General features: G+C 43.6%; 2 protein-coding genes across 3 annotated transcripts in view; both read right to left on the reverse strand.

The window, feature by feature from the left end:
* LOC134864293 (endonuclease V-like) overlaps positions 1-18,913 on the reverse strand; it is a 111,269-nt gene that overhangs the window by 51,998 nt on the left and 40,358 nt on the right. Inside the window, exon 9 of one of the 2 annotated variants that reach the window (XM_063883144.1) lies at positions 16,931-18,242. The exons of the other annotated variant lie outside the window; for it this stretch is intronic. The gene's annotated coding sequence lies outside the window, so the exon portion shown is untranslated. Of the gene's footprint in view, positions 1-16,930; positions 18,243-18,913 lie in introns of those variants that run through there. 2 annotated transcript variants of the gene reach the window in all.
* Positions 9,804-13,162, reverse strand: LOC134864306 (zinc finger MYM-type protein 1-like). The gene is made up of 4 exons (XM_063883177.1): positions 13,092-13,162; positions 12,737-12,835; positions 12,456-12,536; positions 9,804-12,279 (listed from the first exon to the last, which is right to left on the reverse strand). Exon 4 carries the CDS (start codon positions 12,221-12,223, stop codon positions 9,947-9,949), a length of 2,277 nt encoding a protein of 758 aa, XP_063739247.1. The 5' UTR covers positions 12,224-12,279; positions 12,456-12,536; positions 12,737-12,835; positions 13,092-13,162; the 3' UTR covers positions 9,804-9,946.

Consider the following 18,913-nt stretch of genomic DNA (forward strand, 5'->3'; position numbering starts at 1 on the left):
GGGCAGCATTAGCTGTTCATCAAGTGTGCCTTCTTTAGCATCTTTTCTATAAACTCTAGGAAGTCAGCTTTCATCTGCGGTCGTTTTTCCAATGAGCGTTGAAGTGAGACAAGACGGTCGAAAGCCTGTTTCCTGTTGTTGGGCAGTCGCTGCCTCGGTGACCGAAAACGTAAGGGTGCAACCCAATTTTTGGAGCTGTCCTTGATAGCATTCGGTTTCCATTATCTTCAGAAACTCGAGATCTTCCATGGATGGAGCAAGACTGTGGTCGTCGGGAGTGTGCGCAAAGACGGTTTGCCCCAGGTTGTCTCCAATGGATGTCATAAGGCTGCACGTGGAGGTTAATGCTGGATGACGCTGATGGTTAGGGGCTTGGCCAAATACTTCTGTCACTCTGATCTGGTTGTTGCATGGCTGGAAATGTCTTGCACGACCATTTTCTAAAATGGCTGTTTTGTAACTTCTTACCTCTAGTGGTCTATGAGCGCTTCCAAGGCACACATCACCAACGACGACCCATCGTAGGTCAAGTCTTTGAGCAAACGGTGCATCTCCCTGGCCACTTATCTGCTCTCGGACTTTGTGCACCTGTAAGATGTCTCGGCCCAGTAAGAGGAGAGTCTTGGCGTCCGGATCCAGAGGTGGTATCTTGTCGGCGATGCATCTTATGTGGGAATGATGGTAGGCTGCATCCGGGGTAGGAATCTCAGCACGGGCATTAGCGATTTGGTTGCACTCAAGGAGTGTAGGCAGAGAAATGCTTAATTTCTTGTCCACTGGCTCAACAGTGTAGCCACTCGCTCTCCTCCCCGCTGTCTCTGTACGCCCCGCGCAGGTCTTGAGCGTGTATGAGTAGGAGCTTCCAGAGATCTTAAAGGCCTTGAAGAACTCTGACCGTGCAAGGGAACGATTACTCTGCTCGTCCAATATGGCGTACATTCTCTTGGACTCCTCCCTGCGTCCATGTGGGAACACACTGACAAGGCAGATCTTAGCACATGCTCTGGTGCTCAGACCTTCCCCACATACTTGTGTGCACGTTGACCTCCTGGTTGTCCGATTTGTCCTCCTCCCCGCTATCCTCTGAAGTGGAAGGGGACGACTTAGATTTTCATGTAGTTGGGCAGGGGTGAAGAGCTGTCACATGAGCGGTGCTCTCACGCTCTTTGCATCTTATCTCAGCAGTACAGTTCTTTGCAAGATGTTCTGTGGAGGAGCAACAGCGAAAGCAGATGTAGTGTTCTTTCAAAACCGATCATCTATGCTCTTCTCACGGACGCCTCTGCATTTCCTCAGAGGGTGGAGCTTTTTGTGCAATGGGCAGTGTTTATCTGGGTCAATTCGTTCTCTTATTAATTTAGACTCAGACTTGGCAGTTCCTGAGACCTGCGTCTTGTGACACAGATGTCTTTGTGGGCCTCTCGCATTTGTTCTTTCTCTCTGCTGGGGCTTGCGTAAAGAGGTTAAAGCTTGATCTGTGCGCGCCTTTGCCTCTGAGCGAATTAAGTTTACCAACACGGAGAAACGTGGGGAGCTAACAAAATGTTCTTGTTTGTATCTTGTCCAGAAGTATAGCCACTTTTCTTGTATGTTGTATGGGAGTTTCTCAATGATAGGCCTAATTCCTCTGGAGCTATCCAAATACGACAAGCCTGTGAGGTAGCCATCTTCCTTTGCGGCTTGTAGCTCTGACAACAGATCTTGCAGTCTCTGTGGATCCTTTGTTGAAAGCTTTGGAACAGAGCCTGTTCGACGGCCTCCGGTGAGCCATATATTTTGTTGAGGCGATCCCATGCCATGTACAGTCCAGTAGCCAGATTCCTAATGTTGACTGTTTTTATTCTTCTGACCTGTTCTGCTGAATCTTTTCCCAGGTACTTGGTTAGAAGGTCGAGTTCTTCTGCAGCAGACAGGTCTAGATTGGCGATAGCATTCTGGAATGATGTTTTCCAGGCCCAGTAGTTCATAGGCTGGTCATCATACGTGGTGAGACCTGAAGTCACCAGGCGGTTGCGGGCAAGATATTTGATGATTATGGTTAGCTTCGTAAGGCGTCCTTTGGACAGGCGGGTGCACATGAGATGTGGAGTCCTGTTTGAAGTTCTGTTGTGGAAGTGTTCCACTTGTCTGATGGGTCTGAGGAGTGTGGTGTGGCGTAATGGCAGCGGAAGCAGCAGCTTGGGTTTGTCTCGCATTGCGTGGGTGGGGCGTTGAAGGGATATCTTTGTCACTCTCTCTCATGGCTGATAAACCCTTGCTGCTTAGGCTGGCTTGTTCAGACACAAAGGCGGCGATGCGCTGGTCTTTGACAGATTGAGGGACCAGGCTGTTAACCTCGCTGCTTACCTCAAAGCCCATATCTTGTAAACGAGCTACGAGAGTATTTGCCTCGGCTGTAGCAGCGTCTTTTTCTTTTTCATCATTTAATGCGTCAAAACTGGCTTGAATACGCGCCTGCTCCATTTTAAGTTCAATTTCCTTTTTGGAATCGGCTGCTCTAGCTTGCGCAGCTTCAGCTTTTGCCTTTGCCATGGCGATGGCCATGGCAACGCACCGGATGAGCGACTGCTCCTTGAGCGCACACACTCTGATTGGTTACCTCCATTGCTATGTTGTGACATTGTGACTCATTGTGTTTTCGATATCAGGAGAAGAAAACTGTTGAGAAGCTGTCTGGAAGCCGTAGTGTTAGCCGCTTATCTCTTGATATTGAGTAGCTCCGTATGATGGCCGTCTTTGTGTCCCTCGTTGGCTGTGTTGCAGTCTTTTCACTGTCATGGGCTATGTTTCCATTCAGTTTAAACACTCCCGAAAACCCCAGGACACAGATTATTCGTTTCCATTAAGTTTACTGGGAATCTTGTGAAACTAAACACAGAACAATGAGATACGATCAAGGTAACTGTGGCAGCCGGGTGTGGTTAGAGCGCCGGCTGCTGGGGTGAGGGGAGTGACTCGGCCGGAGACCAGACAGCTGATCAGAATCAGGTAATCAGTCATTTAAGATAAAGCATGTTGGTAACCTGGCTCTGGTCTGTTTTGCAGTAGGCTGGGTCCTGGGAGGTTATCACAGCCGACACACACCGTCCTGGCCTTGCCCGTCCTGGAAGTGCCGGGGAGCAGTCTGTTTGTTTGCATTTTCTTACGGAATAAACGCTATCATTTTTGCCCAACCCCGAACCCTTCTGTCTCTTATGTTCAACCTGAGCGACCCTGCTCACACTAACCAAATAGCAAGCAACGGTAAAGCAGAAAGCTAACTTTAGCACTAACTTAGCCTAGCAACCCAATTAGCTTCTTAGCCGTCTGAATATACTCGCAAACTCAAAACACTTGACGACGTAATGTTATAACATGCATTAATACTTACAGACTTTGCCTTAGCAAAGAGAGAGAAAGAATAGCCTTTAACTGAGGAGCTGATGGCTGGATGTGCTCACGTAACTGTATCTGATCGCGGCATGGCAAATGTACTTCCTGTCTCCCAGCATGCACTGCTTATATATTGCCATGGTTGCGAAAATAAACAAATCGCATTCAACTATGATAGCAGAGTAACAAACACATTTCTAAAGGCATAACAAGTACACTCTATAATAGACCAATCTACTCCTTTAAACAAATATAAACAAAGGATACTACTGTACATACATTTTAAAAGTTCGCAAAGTTATTGAAGCTTTTTTTATAATTTAAAGAAGAAAAATCACACACTGCTGCAACAGGGAGCGCTTATTTTATTCAACTGCAATAACACGGATTTTGCTAAATGTACCAAATATGATTTTGTCATGAGCAACCTGTAAAAAACGAAGTGAAGAAAGGCTTGCTGCGACTTCTTTTGTCCCTTTACCTTCTCTCCCGAACCCCACCTACTTATCTAAAGTGTTGGGTGATAGCTGTTACTGTAATCAGATTACATTTCTCTGTGACACAGTGATGTAATGTGATTACTGTTGATAACAGCAGCAATCACATTACAGTTACTTATTAGCTTGTTACTTGCGTTACTTTATGGACTTCAACTATCTGCATAGCAGGAGGACAGAAAAATCAATAAAACCCCCTTTTCGTTTCTGTTACACTCGTGAGTTCATGGATGAAGAGAGAGCAGAATGCCGAGTCATATAGCAGTGATGACCAGGTATGTAGCAGAGTACATCGTGGAGGAAATGTTGCCTGTTTCCACCCTGGAATCGGCAGGTTTTCGAAACATACTGAGCGAGATGCAGGTAACAGGCGGCGGCCATCAGACAGGAACATTTTTGCAAGCTACCTGGATCAAAGTTCTGATGGAAACTGAGCTAAAGGAAACAGCGCTGATGTTCAAACAAAGAGCCGGAAGAGATCTTTGTTCAGTAGTGTCCTTATTATTTTAAGGATTGGTGCTGATCTGGTCATAAACGAGTGTAGGAGCCATTGTATGTGTGTTGTTGGCATATCATTTATTTCATTGGATTTATAATGCAATATTATTTTTGAACACTTGGAGGCGGTGATTAGCTGCACTCAGGTGTATAAATAGGGTCATAGGTTACTGGTAAGGGAAGAACACAGGTGAAGAGAGCACACAGTTCTTACCAGATGCCACCAGAACTACAGAGCCATTCATTACCACAACATTGGTACTGTAAACTCTTAATAAACCTGAACTAAACTGCATCTGCCCACTGGAAAATAATCTTGTTTGTGTCTGCATATGATCACTCTCACCCTCACCTGTGTACTAATGTCAAACCGAAATAGGACATTGGAACACATTCCTTTGCTATTACAAATGAAGTTTTTAACTGTATATTGTTATTTGTCATTTGGTTTATGGTTCATCTCAGGTGATGTTACACAGTAGTCCAAAAGTTATGTAACCCGTAGTGTAACTATTTACTTTCAGCAGTCAGTAATTTAGTAAGGTAAGGTTCCTTTTTACTTTTTTGACTACCCCAACACTGCTTATCTACCCGCCCATTTTTCTTCCGCCTCTGTCTTCCCATCTCTCATTCCTGGGGGCTCAGCGATTGTTCTTGTTATCGCTGAGGAGTGCACAGGGGTTTGGTGTCAGTGGGTATGTGTTTGACGATGAGGCAGCTCTGGAGAAAAATGAGGCAGGTGGTGGCAATTTATCAACACTCGAGCAGCGTTCCTGGCAGAGAGAGGCGAAGCCGCACAAAACACCACGCTCAGGGTGTTTCTGCGCGTGAGGCCGGGCGTGATGGAATGGATGCGGTTTCTCCATCGCTGCCTCAGAAAGACAGTAGGGAGGATGGATGAAGAGGGAACGGGAGATAAGGGAGGGGAGGGGGGAAGGTCTATCCTCTATCTGCAGGCTTCCACATCAAGCACTGGCTTTCCTCGCTCAGCTACACTGAACAAAAATTAAATGTGGACTTTTAAGAAATGTATTATGTCGACAGATTTCACATAATTGTATTAAGTTAGTTGAATGCAATGATGTTAACTTCAAATAAAAAATATTAGGTTCAACTTATTATTGCTTTCAACTTACCTAATACAGTTATGTGACATTTTTTGACACATACATTTCATTTAAGTTTCATTTTTTTCAGTGTACTCCCTCCACACTCCTCCTCACATCCCAGGGAGTCAGTCTTTAAGGGTTTGCCTTTTTCCCCTTTCTGAGTAATTTGTATCTCTGTTGGCGTGGAAACAGATGACAGGATGCCAATACGGGGAATGAAACTCTTTCACAGTCCAATGATGCCGTGTTAACTCTCTCCATTGCCCCCACCAACCCTTTAACTATAAAACCATATCCTGATTTATCTCCCTCTCTATTATGTGTGCTCTCAACCCTCTAAATCACACACACACACACACACACACACACACACACACACACACACACACACACACACACACACACACACACACACACACACACACACACACACACACACACACACACACACACACACACACACACACACACACACACATATTTCCCGACCTTTTTGCAATTTATCTCCTTCCCCATCATCTCATCTTTCCTCCCCTACCTCTATGCATAAACAGACTGTACTATACTGAACTGGAGAACTACATTCCCCCACCATCCTGCAGATGCTCTGGGCACACTGTGAAGTTCTCTCCACTGGCAGGAACACGTGGAGGGGAAGATGCTTCAGGGCAAAAGAGGGATAAGTACGGTGGCCGACTGGCAAACACGATACAGTTTCAAAAACGATGCAAATATAAAAATGTGCCATAACGCATGCAAACGAAGAAACATTTCCACCAACTTGACAACAGATGCACCAGCATAGATAGATAGATAGATAGAATCGGAGGATCAAACCCTCTTTATTAGTCACATACATGCACACAGCAGAGCACACACAGTGAAATTGGTCCTCTGCATTTAACCCATCCTAGTACTAGGAGCAGTGGGCAGCTATTGTGCAGCGCCCGGGGATCAATGGGGAGGGGGGATTGGAGGTGTCCGGTGCCTTGCTCAAGGGCACCACAGCAGGGCCTAGGAGGTGAACTGGGACCTCTCCAAGTAGCAGTCCACTTTCCATATTTCAAGTTTGTTCGGGGACTTCCGGCGACCCTACGATTCCCAGTCCAACCCCCTACTGACTGAGCCACTGCTGGACCAGCATTTAGAAAGCATGTGCAGTGTTTACTATAAGTGCTGCATAAACAAAACGCTGCAAATAAAACAAACGCAAAACACAACAGAAACAGGGAAACTAAAGAGTGACGCACACAGCTGGGACCGGAGCACCTGTTGTTGTCGGGGATATAAAGTTGGCCAACTGTCACTAGGAACTTACATTTTATTGGCTTACTTCAACAATGTGATCACAATATTCCTTCTGATAAATGATTGCATCTGCTGTAAGCTAGCTGATGTAAACAACCTTTTCAAATATACTGACAAAATTCATGAAACGGGGCTTACTGTGGCTGTGAAAGAGTGTTTCAATGTGCAGTCAACATGCCGATGTGTCTGTGGGCAAAATACTTAACCCCGAGTTGCTCCTGATGGCATGGCCAACGGTGTATGAATGTTAGATTCCTTGAGCAAAAGTGGTTCTGATCAAATACTGTGGATAAAGCGCTATTTAAATACAGTCCATTTCCCATGTAACAGCTGGGACCAGAGCACTTGTAAGGTTCCGCTGTGCATCACTTTTTAGTGATGTCGTTTCTGTTGCTTCTTGCAGGTCTTTCTTATTGCAGTTCGTATTTGCAGTGTTTTGCATGTTTCGTCAAATTGATAAAGATGTTTCTTTAATTGCATTTATTTTGGCAAATTGGTGTTTTTTTATCGTTTTGTGTTTTGTGTTCTAGTAATGTAAGTGTCTTGGGACCGTCAAGTGTAAAAACACAGCAAAAATAAAAAATGATTTGGATACCAGAAATGGCAGAGATAATTAATCAAGAAAAACTCTTGGCTGAAAGATGTCCTTCATAGTTCAAAACTACTCATGAATCCATCTGTTAATATCTCAACAAACAGCAGAATGTGCTCATGATTTAATCTTCCTGCCAGATAATGGAGTCACACAGTACAGATTAGAGAGGGCTGAATATGTACCAAGCACAAACACATGAAGAAGCTGAGCCCGTGAAACTGGGACAAATGAGGGAGCAATAAGAGAAGTAGGTAAAAACAGGATCAATAAGAAAAGGGAACAAGAAACTAGGAATCACCAAGGGGGGGTTAAGAGGAGAAAAATGGCTTCATCATAACTCCAGCTTCGATTTTGACATCAAATCAAACAATGAGCATTTTTCTGTTTTATGTTCACGCACACAGGAAGAAGAACAGCTCAGCAAATGGCTTTGATGAAGGGATATAAAAAGTGGACTCAGATGTATGTGAAAAAATGTTTTTGACGCAGTGGTTAAAGGGGATTTTCCAATAAAAAGCTTCTGAAACATAAAACAGCATGTATATAAAACAGGTTTATTGGATATAGCCAGGAAAACAGTATTCAATAGCTCAAATACACTATTTTTAATATATATTTTAAAGCAGAATTACAGTGTGCAGTAAGTATGTGCTCAATGTTTTGGCCTCTTGGGGGCAGAAAAATCGCACAAATAATTTGAGATATTATTTTTGGCTAATATGTTCGCTGCCTGCTGCGAGAAACAGGGATGGCGAGAAGGATAAACCTAAACCAAGTCTTCAATGGTGTAAAGATGTAGGCCATTAAACTGAACAGTATTCTAGAAGAGGCTGAAAGGCCCCGACGACCCGAGGCGATTACAGAGCTAAGTAAAATTTCTCTGTAGGTTAATTTCTTTGAGTTTTAATTTTATTTTATAAGTGATTAAAAAGATCAAGACTAAAAAGACTGTAATGACAGAACGTCCAGGGGATAGAACATTAAAGCATCATTAAAATAACTTCACGCCTGGAGATCCCAGTAGATAAAAACGTGTTACATGAGTTACAGTGCATGACATGTCGGCTTCCACCCATGTTCATTCGCTAGTTCTTATAATGTGGCCCCTTTTATGTTTCAGCTGTTTAACTTGATCTTCAACTAGATCATAGTTCACTAACAGGCGGACCGCGGTCCTTGTCCGGACCCTGACGCCGACCTATAGGGACCTGGACCTATAATCAATACATTAATAAGGGATTTTCATTTTAACGGGGCAATTCCATTTTAACCGACGCCAACAGGGGGCGAAATACAGGGAGATAAACACAAGAAGAACAGACGAGTTAGCGGGAGACAGAGAGAGAAGACGGACAGAAGAGTGAGGGGAGAGAAGAGTGAGGGGAGAGAGAACATGGAGAGAAGAGTGAGGTGAGAGAAGAGTGAGGGGAGAGAGAAGGCGGAGTGAAGAGTGACGGAGAGACGAGTAGCGGAGAGAAGACTGAGAGAAGAGTGAGTGAAGACGGAGAGAAGAGTGAGGGGAAAGACGAGTTAGCGGGAGACAGAGAGAGAAGGCGGTGAGTGGAGCACCAATGAGCACCTTCACATGTATGAGAACTAAAGACAGTCAGTGAGGGAGTGGAATATAAGAGGGACAGAAAGACAAACCTTAAAACTGTTCCATTGTTATGAAGTGTTCGGACTGATATGTTCTATAATTGGCTGAAACTGTTAAGTCAAGATGTGAAACGTTTCTGCTGCTCTTTTAAGATGCACACATTTTCAAAAGCTATCTTATTTATTTTCTCAATTTCATTTTAAATGCAGCCCGAGGGGAACATTACAAATATCTACAGTATTAAACTGTATACCTGTATAGTTCAAGGGACAATAAATATTGTTGTTTTTGAATTGTACTTTGTTTGTTTGATGAGACAGTAAGTTGTTGATTAAATGCAGACGTTGATACAGCTACTTGGTCAAAGCTAATGTATATCACACTCATTCATAACGCCAGATAGACATTTTGATGTTCCGGACCTTTGCTTGAGGACATTTTTCTCTAATTGGACCTTGTTGAATTTTAGTTGGATACCCCTGAACTAGATCATTAAATTCATCTCGCTTCATTTCTACTGGCTCTATGTGGGGTTAGGGTTACTTTGTATGTGTGTGAGGGAAATTACAAGAGTAGATACAGCGACTGAGGCCAATGGAGAGGAAAAGTATCATTCAAGCTTTGTGTCTTTGTCACCTGAACATGTTTTATTTACTGTCCCTCACAGAGAAAACTGGCTTCAGAACTGTTTACTCCACAGTCTGGTCAGTCTGGGCCGAGCGCCTGACACATACTTCCACAGGCAACACCTTCAGGATACACTGGAGCCACACACGCACGCACCTACGCACCTGCGCACGCACCTGCGCACGCACGCACGCACACAGGCCCGTTTCTAGGATTTTGGGGGCCCTAGGCAAAGAAGTTGTTGGGGGCCTTTAAAAAAAAAATTTCCGCAATTCTGTGCGTTTTAATCACAAAAGAGGTCAAACATACACTGAAAAGTAGCCTTTATTATTTTTTTTATTTCCTACTGAAACTGCTGCTTGCGGCCCTTGGCCTCAGCAAATGCAGACACAATCCCCTCCAAGTCCAAAGACCTGCGGACGTCACTCTCAATTGACATGAGTGCCAGTCCAGAGAGCCTCTCTTGGCTCATAGTTGACCTCATGTAATTCTTTATGCGCTTCAGAGATGAAAAGCTCCTCTCTCCGGAGGCAACCGAGACAGGAAGGGTCAGAAGTAGGCGCAGTGCAATGCTTAAATTGCTGTACAGGTCCAACAGCTTCTCACTGTATATGTAGTCCAGCATTTTAAATGGGCACCTGGATACTTCATCTGGAAAGGTGTGGACAGCAGAGTTGATCTCCAATGCCAAGTCGTCTGCATCAATATCATGGAGGGTTTGTTCCACTTTCCTGCATCTCTCATGCAATTTCCCAGTCTTGATTGTGGCCCTCATGATATCAATGCTGAACAGGAAGTCGTACAGGGCATACACCCCCTCCAGTCTGGAAAATCTGTCTTTTAGGCTGGTGATGGCAGTGTCAACCAAAGGCAGGAAGAAGTCCCTTCTGAAGGCCTCTTCTGGGGTCGATTGGGTTTCATCTGTACTCTCGTAAAGGAACTGCCTTTTCTTTTTACGTTGCCTTTTCTCAGGCAATTTCCTCTCAATTTCCAGATCTTCTGCAATCTCCATTGCATCCGTTTGGCTTGATGCGAGTCCATTTTCCCTGAAATCTTCTAGGTACTCTGTCACTCCCTCGGTTTCTTTTTTCAGTGTTTGCATTGAAACATCCGGGCTCTGGAGGAGCTTGCTCATATGGTTAACCTGATACAAAACGTTGTACCAGGTTATTGTGCACAGAAGAAAGGACCATGTTTTAAGCTCACCATGTAAGCTTTTTGCTGAGGACATGGTCTCTGAGTCCCCCTTCTCTGTAGCATATGTCTCCAGTGCTGACAGTCCGTCTAGTATTTCAGGTAGATGGTACCGCACTACCTTCACACTGTCAATTCGGGCCTCCCATCTCGTCCCTGAAAGTGGCTTAAGGGTGAGCTGCTTCACATGCTGCTTCAAAATTGCCCAGCGGTGCACAGAGGAACTGAAAAGGTTGTACAGTCGTTGCAGCATACCAAAAAAAGACATGGACAACACTGAAGACTTGGCAGCATCTGACACAACCAGATTTAGTGTGTGACTGCTGCATGGGATGCATAGCGCCTTGTTGTTCAGCTCTAAAATTCTTGCCTGCACACCCTGTTTGTGGCCCATCATATTGCTGCCATTGTCGTATGACTGCCCACGGCAATCTGAAATGCTGAGGTTGTGCTTCTCCAACTGGTCAAGCAGGATTTCACTGAGCCCTTTACCAGTTGTGTCTTCAACATGTACAAATCCCAAAAAATGCTCAGCAATAGAAACAGGTGTTTCACAGTTGACAATCCTGAGAACAACAGAAAGTTGTTCCTTGTGGCTGATGTCAGGAGTGCAATCCATGATCACGGAGAAGTATTTTGCTTTGTGCACTCTTCTTGCAATCTCCTGTAGGATTTTGTCTCCGACCAGCTGAATGATTTCGTTCTGAATGACTCCACTCAGGTAATGCACCTTTGTCTCTTTGCATTGTATTCGTCTGATGTGTTCATTCATTACCGGATCAAACTGTGCTAGGAGTTCCACTTGAGCCAGAAAATTCCCATTGTGGCGATCATACACGGTACTGGTAGTTCCTCTCAAAGCCTGGTTGCGTTCTGCCAGATGGGAAACTATGGCAATCACTCTCCGAATCACGCCTTTCCAGTGTTCAACTTCAAGTTGCATCAACTCCATCTGTCTTTGATCAATCAGTGTACTGGTTTGCAGTCTCCTCTGAAGGTCGTGCCACTTTTTCACATTGTCACAGTGCACCTTTGTGCACTCGTGTTTTTTTAGGCGATAGGAAAGGTTCTTCCATCCACCGTAGCCACAGGTCGTTAAGGCATTGTCACGCTCACGCTTCCCGAAAACAGTACAAGGGAAACAGAACACTCCATCTGTGTGGATGGAATACACCAGCCACGATCGATGTATATTCTCACCATTTTTCATGGTTCTTTTGTAACTGTCCTTGGTGAATCTTCGAGGAGGATTGTCTAAGTTTTGCGGGAATTCAATGTCCATGATTTGCACAGGTCCTTTTTTGACTATTTCACAGCGCATACTGCTTGTTAGGACACTGGGCCAACATCCTGGGTCATCACTTAATGTGGTGCTTGCAATACCTACAGGTACCCCAGTTCTGGATGGTGGGGTGGTCTCTGCCATGTCAATGTCATCTTCCTCTTTGTCCTCCTCATGAAGTGGAGATGGAGTTGATGGCACTGTTGAAAACATATAGTTGCAAATTAATTTATAGCACAATTGCCATGTGGTAAGTACAGCAACTAGGGAATGGTGATCTACTTGTATAATGCTTTAAAAAGAAAGGGTCATTTTAATACACTTTCATAGCACATGGGTGTTAGGTGATAAGTTGAAATTGTGCGGCTTAATGCACCTTCTGTTGAACCACTGCTGGGAAGTGGTGTGGATGCTTCCACTTGCTCCTCCTCAAGTCGTGATGGAGTTGATGGCACTGCTGAAAAATATGTAATTACAAATTAATTCATGGCACAGTTTCATGTGTGAAGTACGACAACTAAATGCTTAAGGTATGGTGATCTACTTGTGTAACGCTTTATAGCAAATGGTCATTTTAATACACTTTCACAGCACATGCTGCTATAACTTTGGGTCACTATGATAGGTGATAAGTTGAAATTGTGCGGCTTAATGCACCTTCTGTTGAACCACTGCTGGGAAGTGGTGTGGACGCCGCAATGTTGTCTTCCACTTGCTCCTCCTCATAAACATGTGACGAAGACGATGTTGATGGCCCTGGTGCAAAAATAAATAAATACATAAATAATATTCTTTTTATTTATATTGCACATTTTGCATGCATTGATCTCAACAACTCAGTTATTCATTAACATTAGTGAATGTCCCACATATTTGAAATGTCCAGAAGACTCTGTGGGCAAGTGGAATGAATACACACAACTATGACTTGAATTAGAAAAATGTAAAGTCATTTTGATAACATCAAGTGTGTTGATAGAAGGCACTAATAATAGGTAGAAAAGAACGTTACCTTCAGTAGCACCAGAGACAACACTTGGTAGAGCGGGATGAAGAAATTTCAGCAATGCCCCTTGGAGAAAGAATAAGTACTGTATGATTAGCTTGGTTATTTTTCAAATGCTTTTGAAATCCTATCATTTTACAGTCTGATAATTGTGGTGAAATAGATATTAAAAGCATTACACACAGTTCCTACTAGGCGGTTTAGTGGCGGTTTCTATATGACTACAGGTGAAGCACTGCTTCACCAAAAAAAAAGTAAAAAAAATAATAATAATAAAATCTTACAATAATCCCGTTTTCACTGGTTTGAAAACAGAAATACAGTCACTAAGACGAGCTGTTTTCCTGAAATCAATTCTGTGAGTGGCAACAGCGCCATCCCCGCACCCGTGGTGTGTCTGTGTGTGTCTGTGTACTGTCTGTGTCCCATAGAAAAAGCTCAAAGCTATCGGTACAGTTTTTAACGGTGGTCCAGTGGTATTTACAGCTATCATGGAGACCAACAACAACAAACAGCAGAATAGGTTTAGAAAAGGATTAATTGACACTAAAGTGGCTGTTTTCTTCATGTGGCTGATCTGCGCCGGGATGTTAACCGTTAAAATGTAAATAAAGTAAGTAAATCAACCCAATGGTATTCTAGCAAAATTATTGTAAACTCCCATGTTAATCTCCTATTAAATAGCTAGCTACTACAGGAATAACTATTTCACTGGTTGTCTCAAGGCTCTAACGACTGAAAACATATGTGAAGTTTATTTAGGATATTAAGAGGAATTAATCGTTGATCAATTTGGCCAGCTGATAACGTTATGAACTTATAGTGAAGTCAAAGGTAGCAGTTTAAGTTTGGTTAGCATGCTAGCATGCCAAACCACTGGTTCCTAGCTAGTCGTCGTTACAACCTCGCTACTCTAGCAAAATATGGTATGGAGCTCCTGCAGATGATGTCATATATGCTGGTCACGTGACGAGATACGACAGGGGCAGCCATTTTGGCAGTCATCGCGGCAGTAAATTGACAGGCACTGGCAGACTGTCAAGGATGGTGGATAACTGCTGTGCACCAGGTTGCACAAATAGGCGTGGGAAAAAGAAAGGTGTATCGTATTATCGCATTCCTAAAGACGCGGAGAGGAGGGAGAAGTGGATTGGAGCGATTAAAAGAGCCAGGAGCCTTCAGAAAAAGACTGAAAGATGGGACCCCCCGGCCGTTGGCTTTCGCTTATGCAGTGATCACTTCATATCAGGTGGGTGAAGGAATACAGTACAATGCTACAAAAAGTTTCTGGTCAGTTTAATTAAATTTAATTAGTTTAATTTAAGAAGTAGCACCCAGTTATTATATCGTTCCTCACCACCACCCATGGCTTTAGTTGACTTTCATTAAGCCTTTGGGAGTGATTAACCTATATGAAATTCCAAAACAGATAAATAAAGGTAAAAAACGCCAGCCACTTTGGTTGAGTACGATCAAAAATACAAACTAGCAAGTTACAGATGCACTGCAGTAGCTATCCAAGCTAAAAAACATGCTAACGTGACACTTCCGTAGCTAGCCAAGCTAATAAACAAACAATGCTAACGTGACACTGCCTATCAAACTGGAATAATTTAATACTTACCCTTGCAGTGATGATGCCGAAGTTTTTGGATGTAAGATCCACAGTTGAATGTTGTTTACGAAGCCGGACTGACACCATTTGTAAGCCTCCAAGCTTTTGTACGCTCTGAGGGAGTCTCCTGAGTACACTGATGGAAAGCTTACAAGATAGCTGTGGATGTCTGCGTAGCGCAAGTCGGGTACATCGTCTTCAGAGCAGGAGGTTATGCTCTTGAAAAGCACACCGGGTGAATTATATGGGTCGCTTATATTTAATCTCTCTAATTTTGTACTATAAAGCCGAATTTCACTTGAATTAAAATGAGAAGTATACTCGCTCGGTAAGAAAACACTGGCACCGGTGGTCATGTTGACTGCCAAAATGGTGGCTCCCAACCAAAAGTCACGTGACCGCAGGAGCTCTATACCCTGCCTGGCACAATTTTCATGTTGATTGTGTATATTCTACTTACCGGTGTCTTGTTTTCTTTTCTGCTCCTCTTCCCTTTTCTTCTTCTTTTTTTGATTGCCGGAGAGATAATTTCGCTTCATTTTAATTTTTCACTTTTCACTTGCACTTGACGCTGTCGCGCTAATGCATGGGAAAGGGGGGCCCCCTCGAGCTGGGGTATTTCGACTACAATGTGTCGTTGCGCTTTTCGGACATCGCATGCTCTAGGGAGGCGCTGTTGCTGCCCTCGCAGTCGCAGCAGAGCCCTTCATATACAGATGACTGCTTATTATTATGAAGCTATTTAAAATCGTCATTGCTGTTGAATACATGACCTGTCTTATTGGTATGCATGTTGTTTGATTCATGTTGCATTTGTATCAGACTTTTCTTTGAATTTTGAAAAAAAAAAAAAAAAAAAAAAAAAAATCTTAACCTGTCGTCTTTGGGGGGCCTCCTCCTACTCGGGGGCCCTAGGCAATTGCCTACCATGCCTACCTGAACGCGACGGGCCTGCACGCACACACAACTTCGCAACACTGGGTTGACTTGTATTTAGTATTTCACTATAACACTGTGGAGTGACAATTAGCTATGATGGCTATGATTGATTCTACAATAGCTAAGCCAGTTGTCAGTTTTCATGACTCTTTGCCTTCTTCTTGTATACCGTAAGCTACATGCTACAAGCATTAACCAACAATGCAGGATTTTTTGCCAGCTTTGCTGTGTGTGTTTAAAGTTAAGTTGAAAGATTTCAAAGTACCGTAACAAAACCCCTGTTGACGAAACCAATTACCATAATGCTGAATGAAGGAGACATCTGCACTGCCCAATACGACTCATAGGGGACTACTTTGTACTTTCAATTTGCTCTGTGTGCAAAAATTCACAGTTATCGTTTAAAAGTAATGTCAACTGTTCAGCTTGCCTAACAGTAAGAAAAACAGACAAAAATCCAAAGTATGAAGATGTGTTTTTGTCCTGTGTATAAAAACTCCATGAAAACAACATTGAGAATACAGATCATTAGTTTGCATGTGTTTTTCAAACTATGGGCATCAACATTATGTGATCAACAGAGACCTAGTTGCTGGATAAATCCGCCTCAACAGGTTGATCTGATCAGCAGAGTGATGGGGTTTAAAGACGTCAGGCACCCAGTCAGTGACTTACATGGAAGTGAAGGAAGAAGGAGAGCGATGAAGCATTCAGCTCCTCGACTCAGTCCTCCAGTTAATACTGAGCTGAAAATCACCTGCAGCAACAAGCAGTGTCCTTGTACCACTATCACTATTTAATGAGAGCATCTACTCTCAACAGAGCCGAGTCCAACCGCAGGCCGACTAACACCGCAACGCTTTCCCTGACATTTCACAAAATGTTTTTGGAAAGGGCAGCAAAGTTTGTACAACAGCAGGAAGTTGATTGAAACAATCTCCATAACTGAGTCCACTGATGGATTATTAATAGTTTGGAATCGGGAGTGAGTGGCAATGGCATTACAATCTAACTCATACATAAAACACATCAACAACGATTTTAGGAGTGTTTTAATCCTCTTGGGGTACATTTCATGTTGTGATGCTCCCGTTTCATTTTATCTAGGATCTTTGATGCTTTATGTCTCAGAATCAAATTACGTTTTTTGACATTTAGTTACTCATTTTAGATTTTCATTTAAAAAAAAGAAATAGTCGAAATAACACTACCTGTTCAAGAATTCCCTCACAGTAGAAAAATAACACTGGTAAGAGAGAGGACACTACCAAACAATGGGGAATAAGGTATGCTGCATTGCATTGTGGTAAACGACCATCATAAAGCTGAACTTCAAAGATGCCCTGCTCACCCTACTCCAAAGACTGTTCCAATATCAAGAATACTAAACATTTGCCACAGAACTTAGTCTTTTATTTGGAGGATTCTCAATCAGTCAATCAATCATTGAAAACACATTATTAATTTGAGTCAGTATTGTGAGAAAAAAAAAATGTATGCCATTAAAAGGAAATATTGTACATTTTGTGGAAACGTTGTCCGAACAGTCCGGAAGCCATCGGTGGTAACGTTGAGCTTCCGTAGTCACAATAATTTGCGCACAAGAGATTGGTTATGAAATATAACCAGAAGAGAAGCACAGTGAGTGCACTGCCAAAGAAATGCATGATGGTCTATGTAAATATGATGGATTTGATCCAACATTCGTTTTCAAGCTGTTGTTTCTGCTGTTTGGATAGACAAATCATATAATTGAGACAGCAGAAAGAGAAGAAACTTAAAGACATCCGAGGTATCCACAGTTTATCGGTAAAATCTCCCGACTGGTCAGAAATAAAAGCAATCAGGAGCAGGAGAGGAGGTTAAATCCAGAAACAAGCAGCATATCGCTCCATCACAGGAATCCCTGAGAAGTTTTTATCCTCTTGCCATCCTTTATTGTACAGACATTGATTTTTCCACACTCTTCCCCACCCTCCCTACACACCCCTGTTGTTTCCCTCCTCTGTTCAGACCTCTTCATCTCCTCTCCTGCTGCTTGTCTTTCATGTCTCCTCTCCTCTCTCTTTGACACAGACAGAAATTCTATTTCTCTTCCTCTGCCACCCAGGGACCTAACCCACGGTCCGCTGTGGGGCCGCTCACTCCCCCAGACCATCTGCGGGTGAACACTAGAACGAGTTCAGCCTGTTAGTGAAGGGCTCGGTGCTAAAGCGTAGGATGATTCAATCAGCATGTCCCAAATCAGGTAAAGGCAGCATCACACACTCCGAGGGCCCGAGAGGAAGGTCCAAAGTGAGAGAAAAGACTGTTGGTTCCACCTTAGTCCCACCTCGATATCTCAGGTCTTAAAGCTTTTACACCTCAGTTAGATTTTAATGTCCCGGACAATTGGGGAATATTCTGGTACAAATACGAACAGGAAAATTTGCTTTATAAATCATCAAAGGAGTTTTGGGACACCCTGATTAGTAATTTAACCCCCAAGCAATCTGTCTTGGTGATTTAGCCCGATTACAGTGTAAATCAAAAGATCACATGCCTCAAGTGGGTGGCTCACTAGCTCCTGCAGCAGAGGTGTGATGGACTGTGCCTGCAGCAGCCTGTTGAGTAAGAGGGTAAAGCTGGGTTGAGGCCTATAGGAACCTGCTGCAGCCCTGCATACTCAGCACATAGCATCTCTCCCTGTCTCCGTCTCTTTGTAGAAACGATGATCAAAGAGCGGAGCACTCTGAGGATTCACCACGTCAGGGAGCCTCTGGGTGGATGAACACGGACATCCCATTATGTTTCCCAGTGGGGTAGGGTGAGGGATGTGAGAGTGCACACAGCCTCGTGGGCCTAAGTGTGAGCAAATGTGAGGAAAACCTGTGAGTGTGAGCTGCTGCACTCTGGGTCCGGAGTGTTGAATTCTGTGCACATTTGGAAATACTTGTGTATGCGGGTAAGAGGGATTGGTGAATGAGTTTTCACAGCATCTAAGTGTCAAGCGGTCGGCGGCTTTGATCAGTAATGAGGAAGGTGTAGGGCCGAACTGAGCAGCGCTGCCTGTTATTTCAGATGAGAATCACAGGATCAAAGGCTTTTTCTCTCCTCACCCATTCTATCTTGCTTTCTGCTTTTTTGTCTGCTTAACCTCAGGCGTCCTCAGCTCACCTCTGACCCTTCCACACCCCTCCGAAAATGCAGAGAACTTGTCAAAGGCTCTTAAAGTCTTTAATTTCACCCTGTTCCGCAGCACGATGGAAGAGAGTACCATCTCTGCTATGGTCTT

Source organism: Eleginops maclovinus, chromosome 5, assembly GCF_036324505.1.
Source record: "Eleginops maclovinus isolate JMC-PN-2008 ecotype Puerto Natales chromosome 5, JC_Emac_rtc_rv5, whole genome shotgun sequence".
In the NCBI taxonomy this organism is placed as follows: Eukaryota; Metazoa; Chordata; class Actinopteri; order Perciformes; family Eleginopidae; genus Eleginops; species Eleginops maclovinus.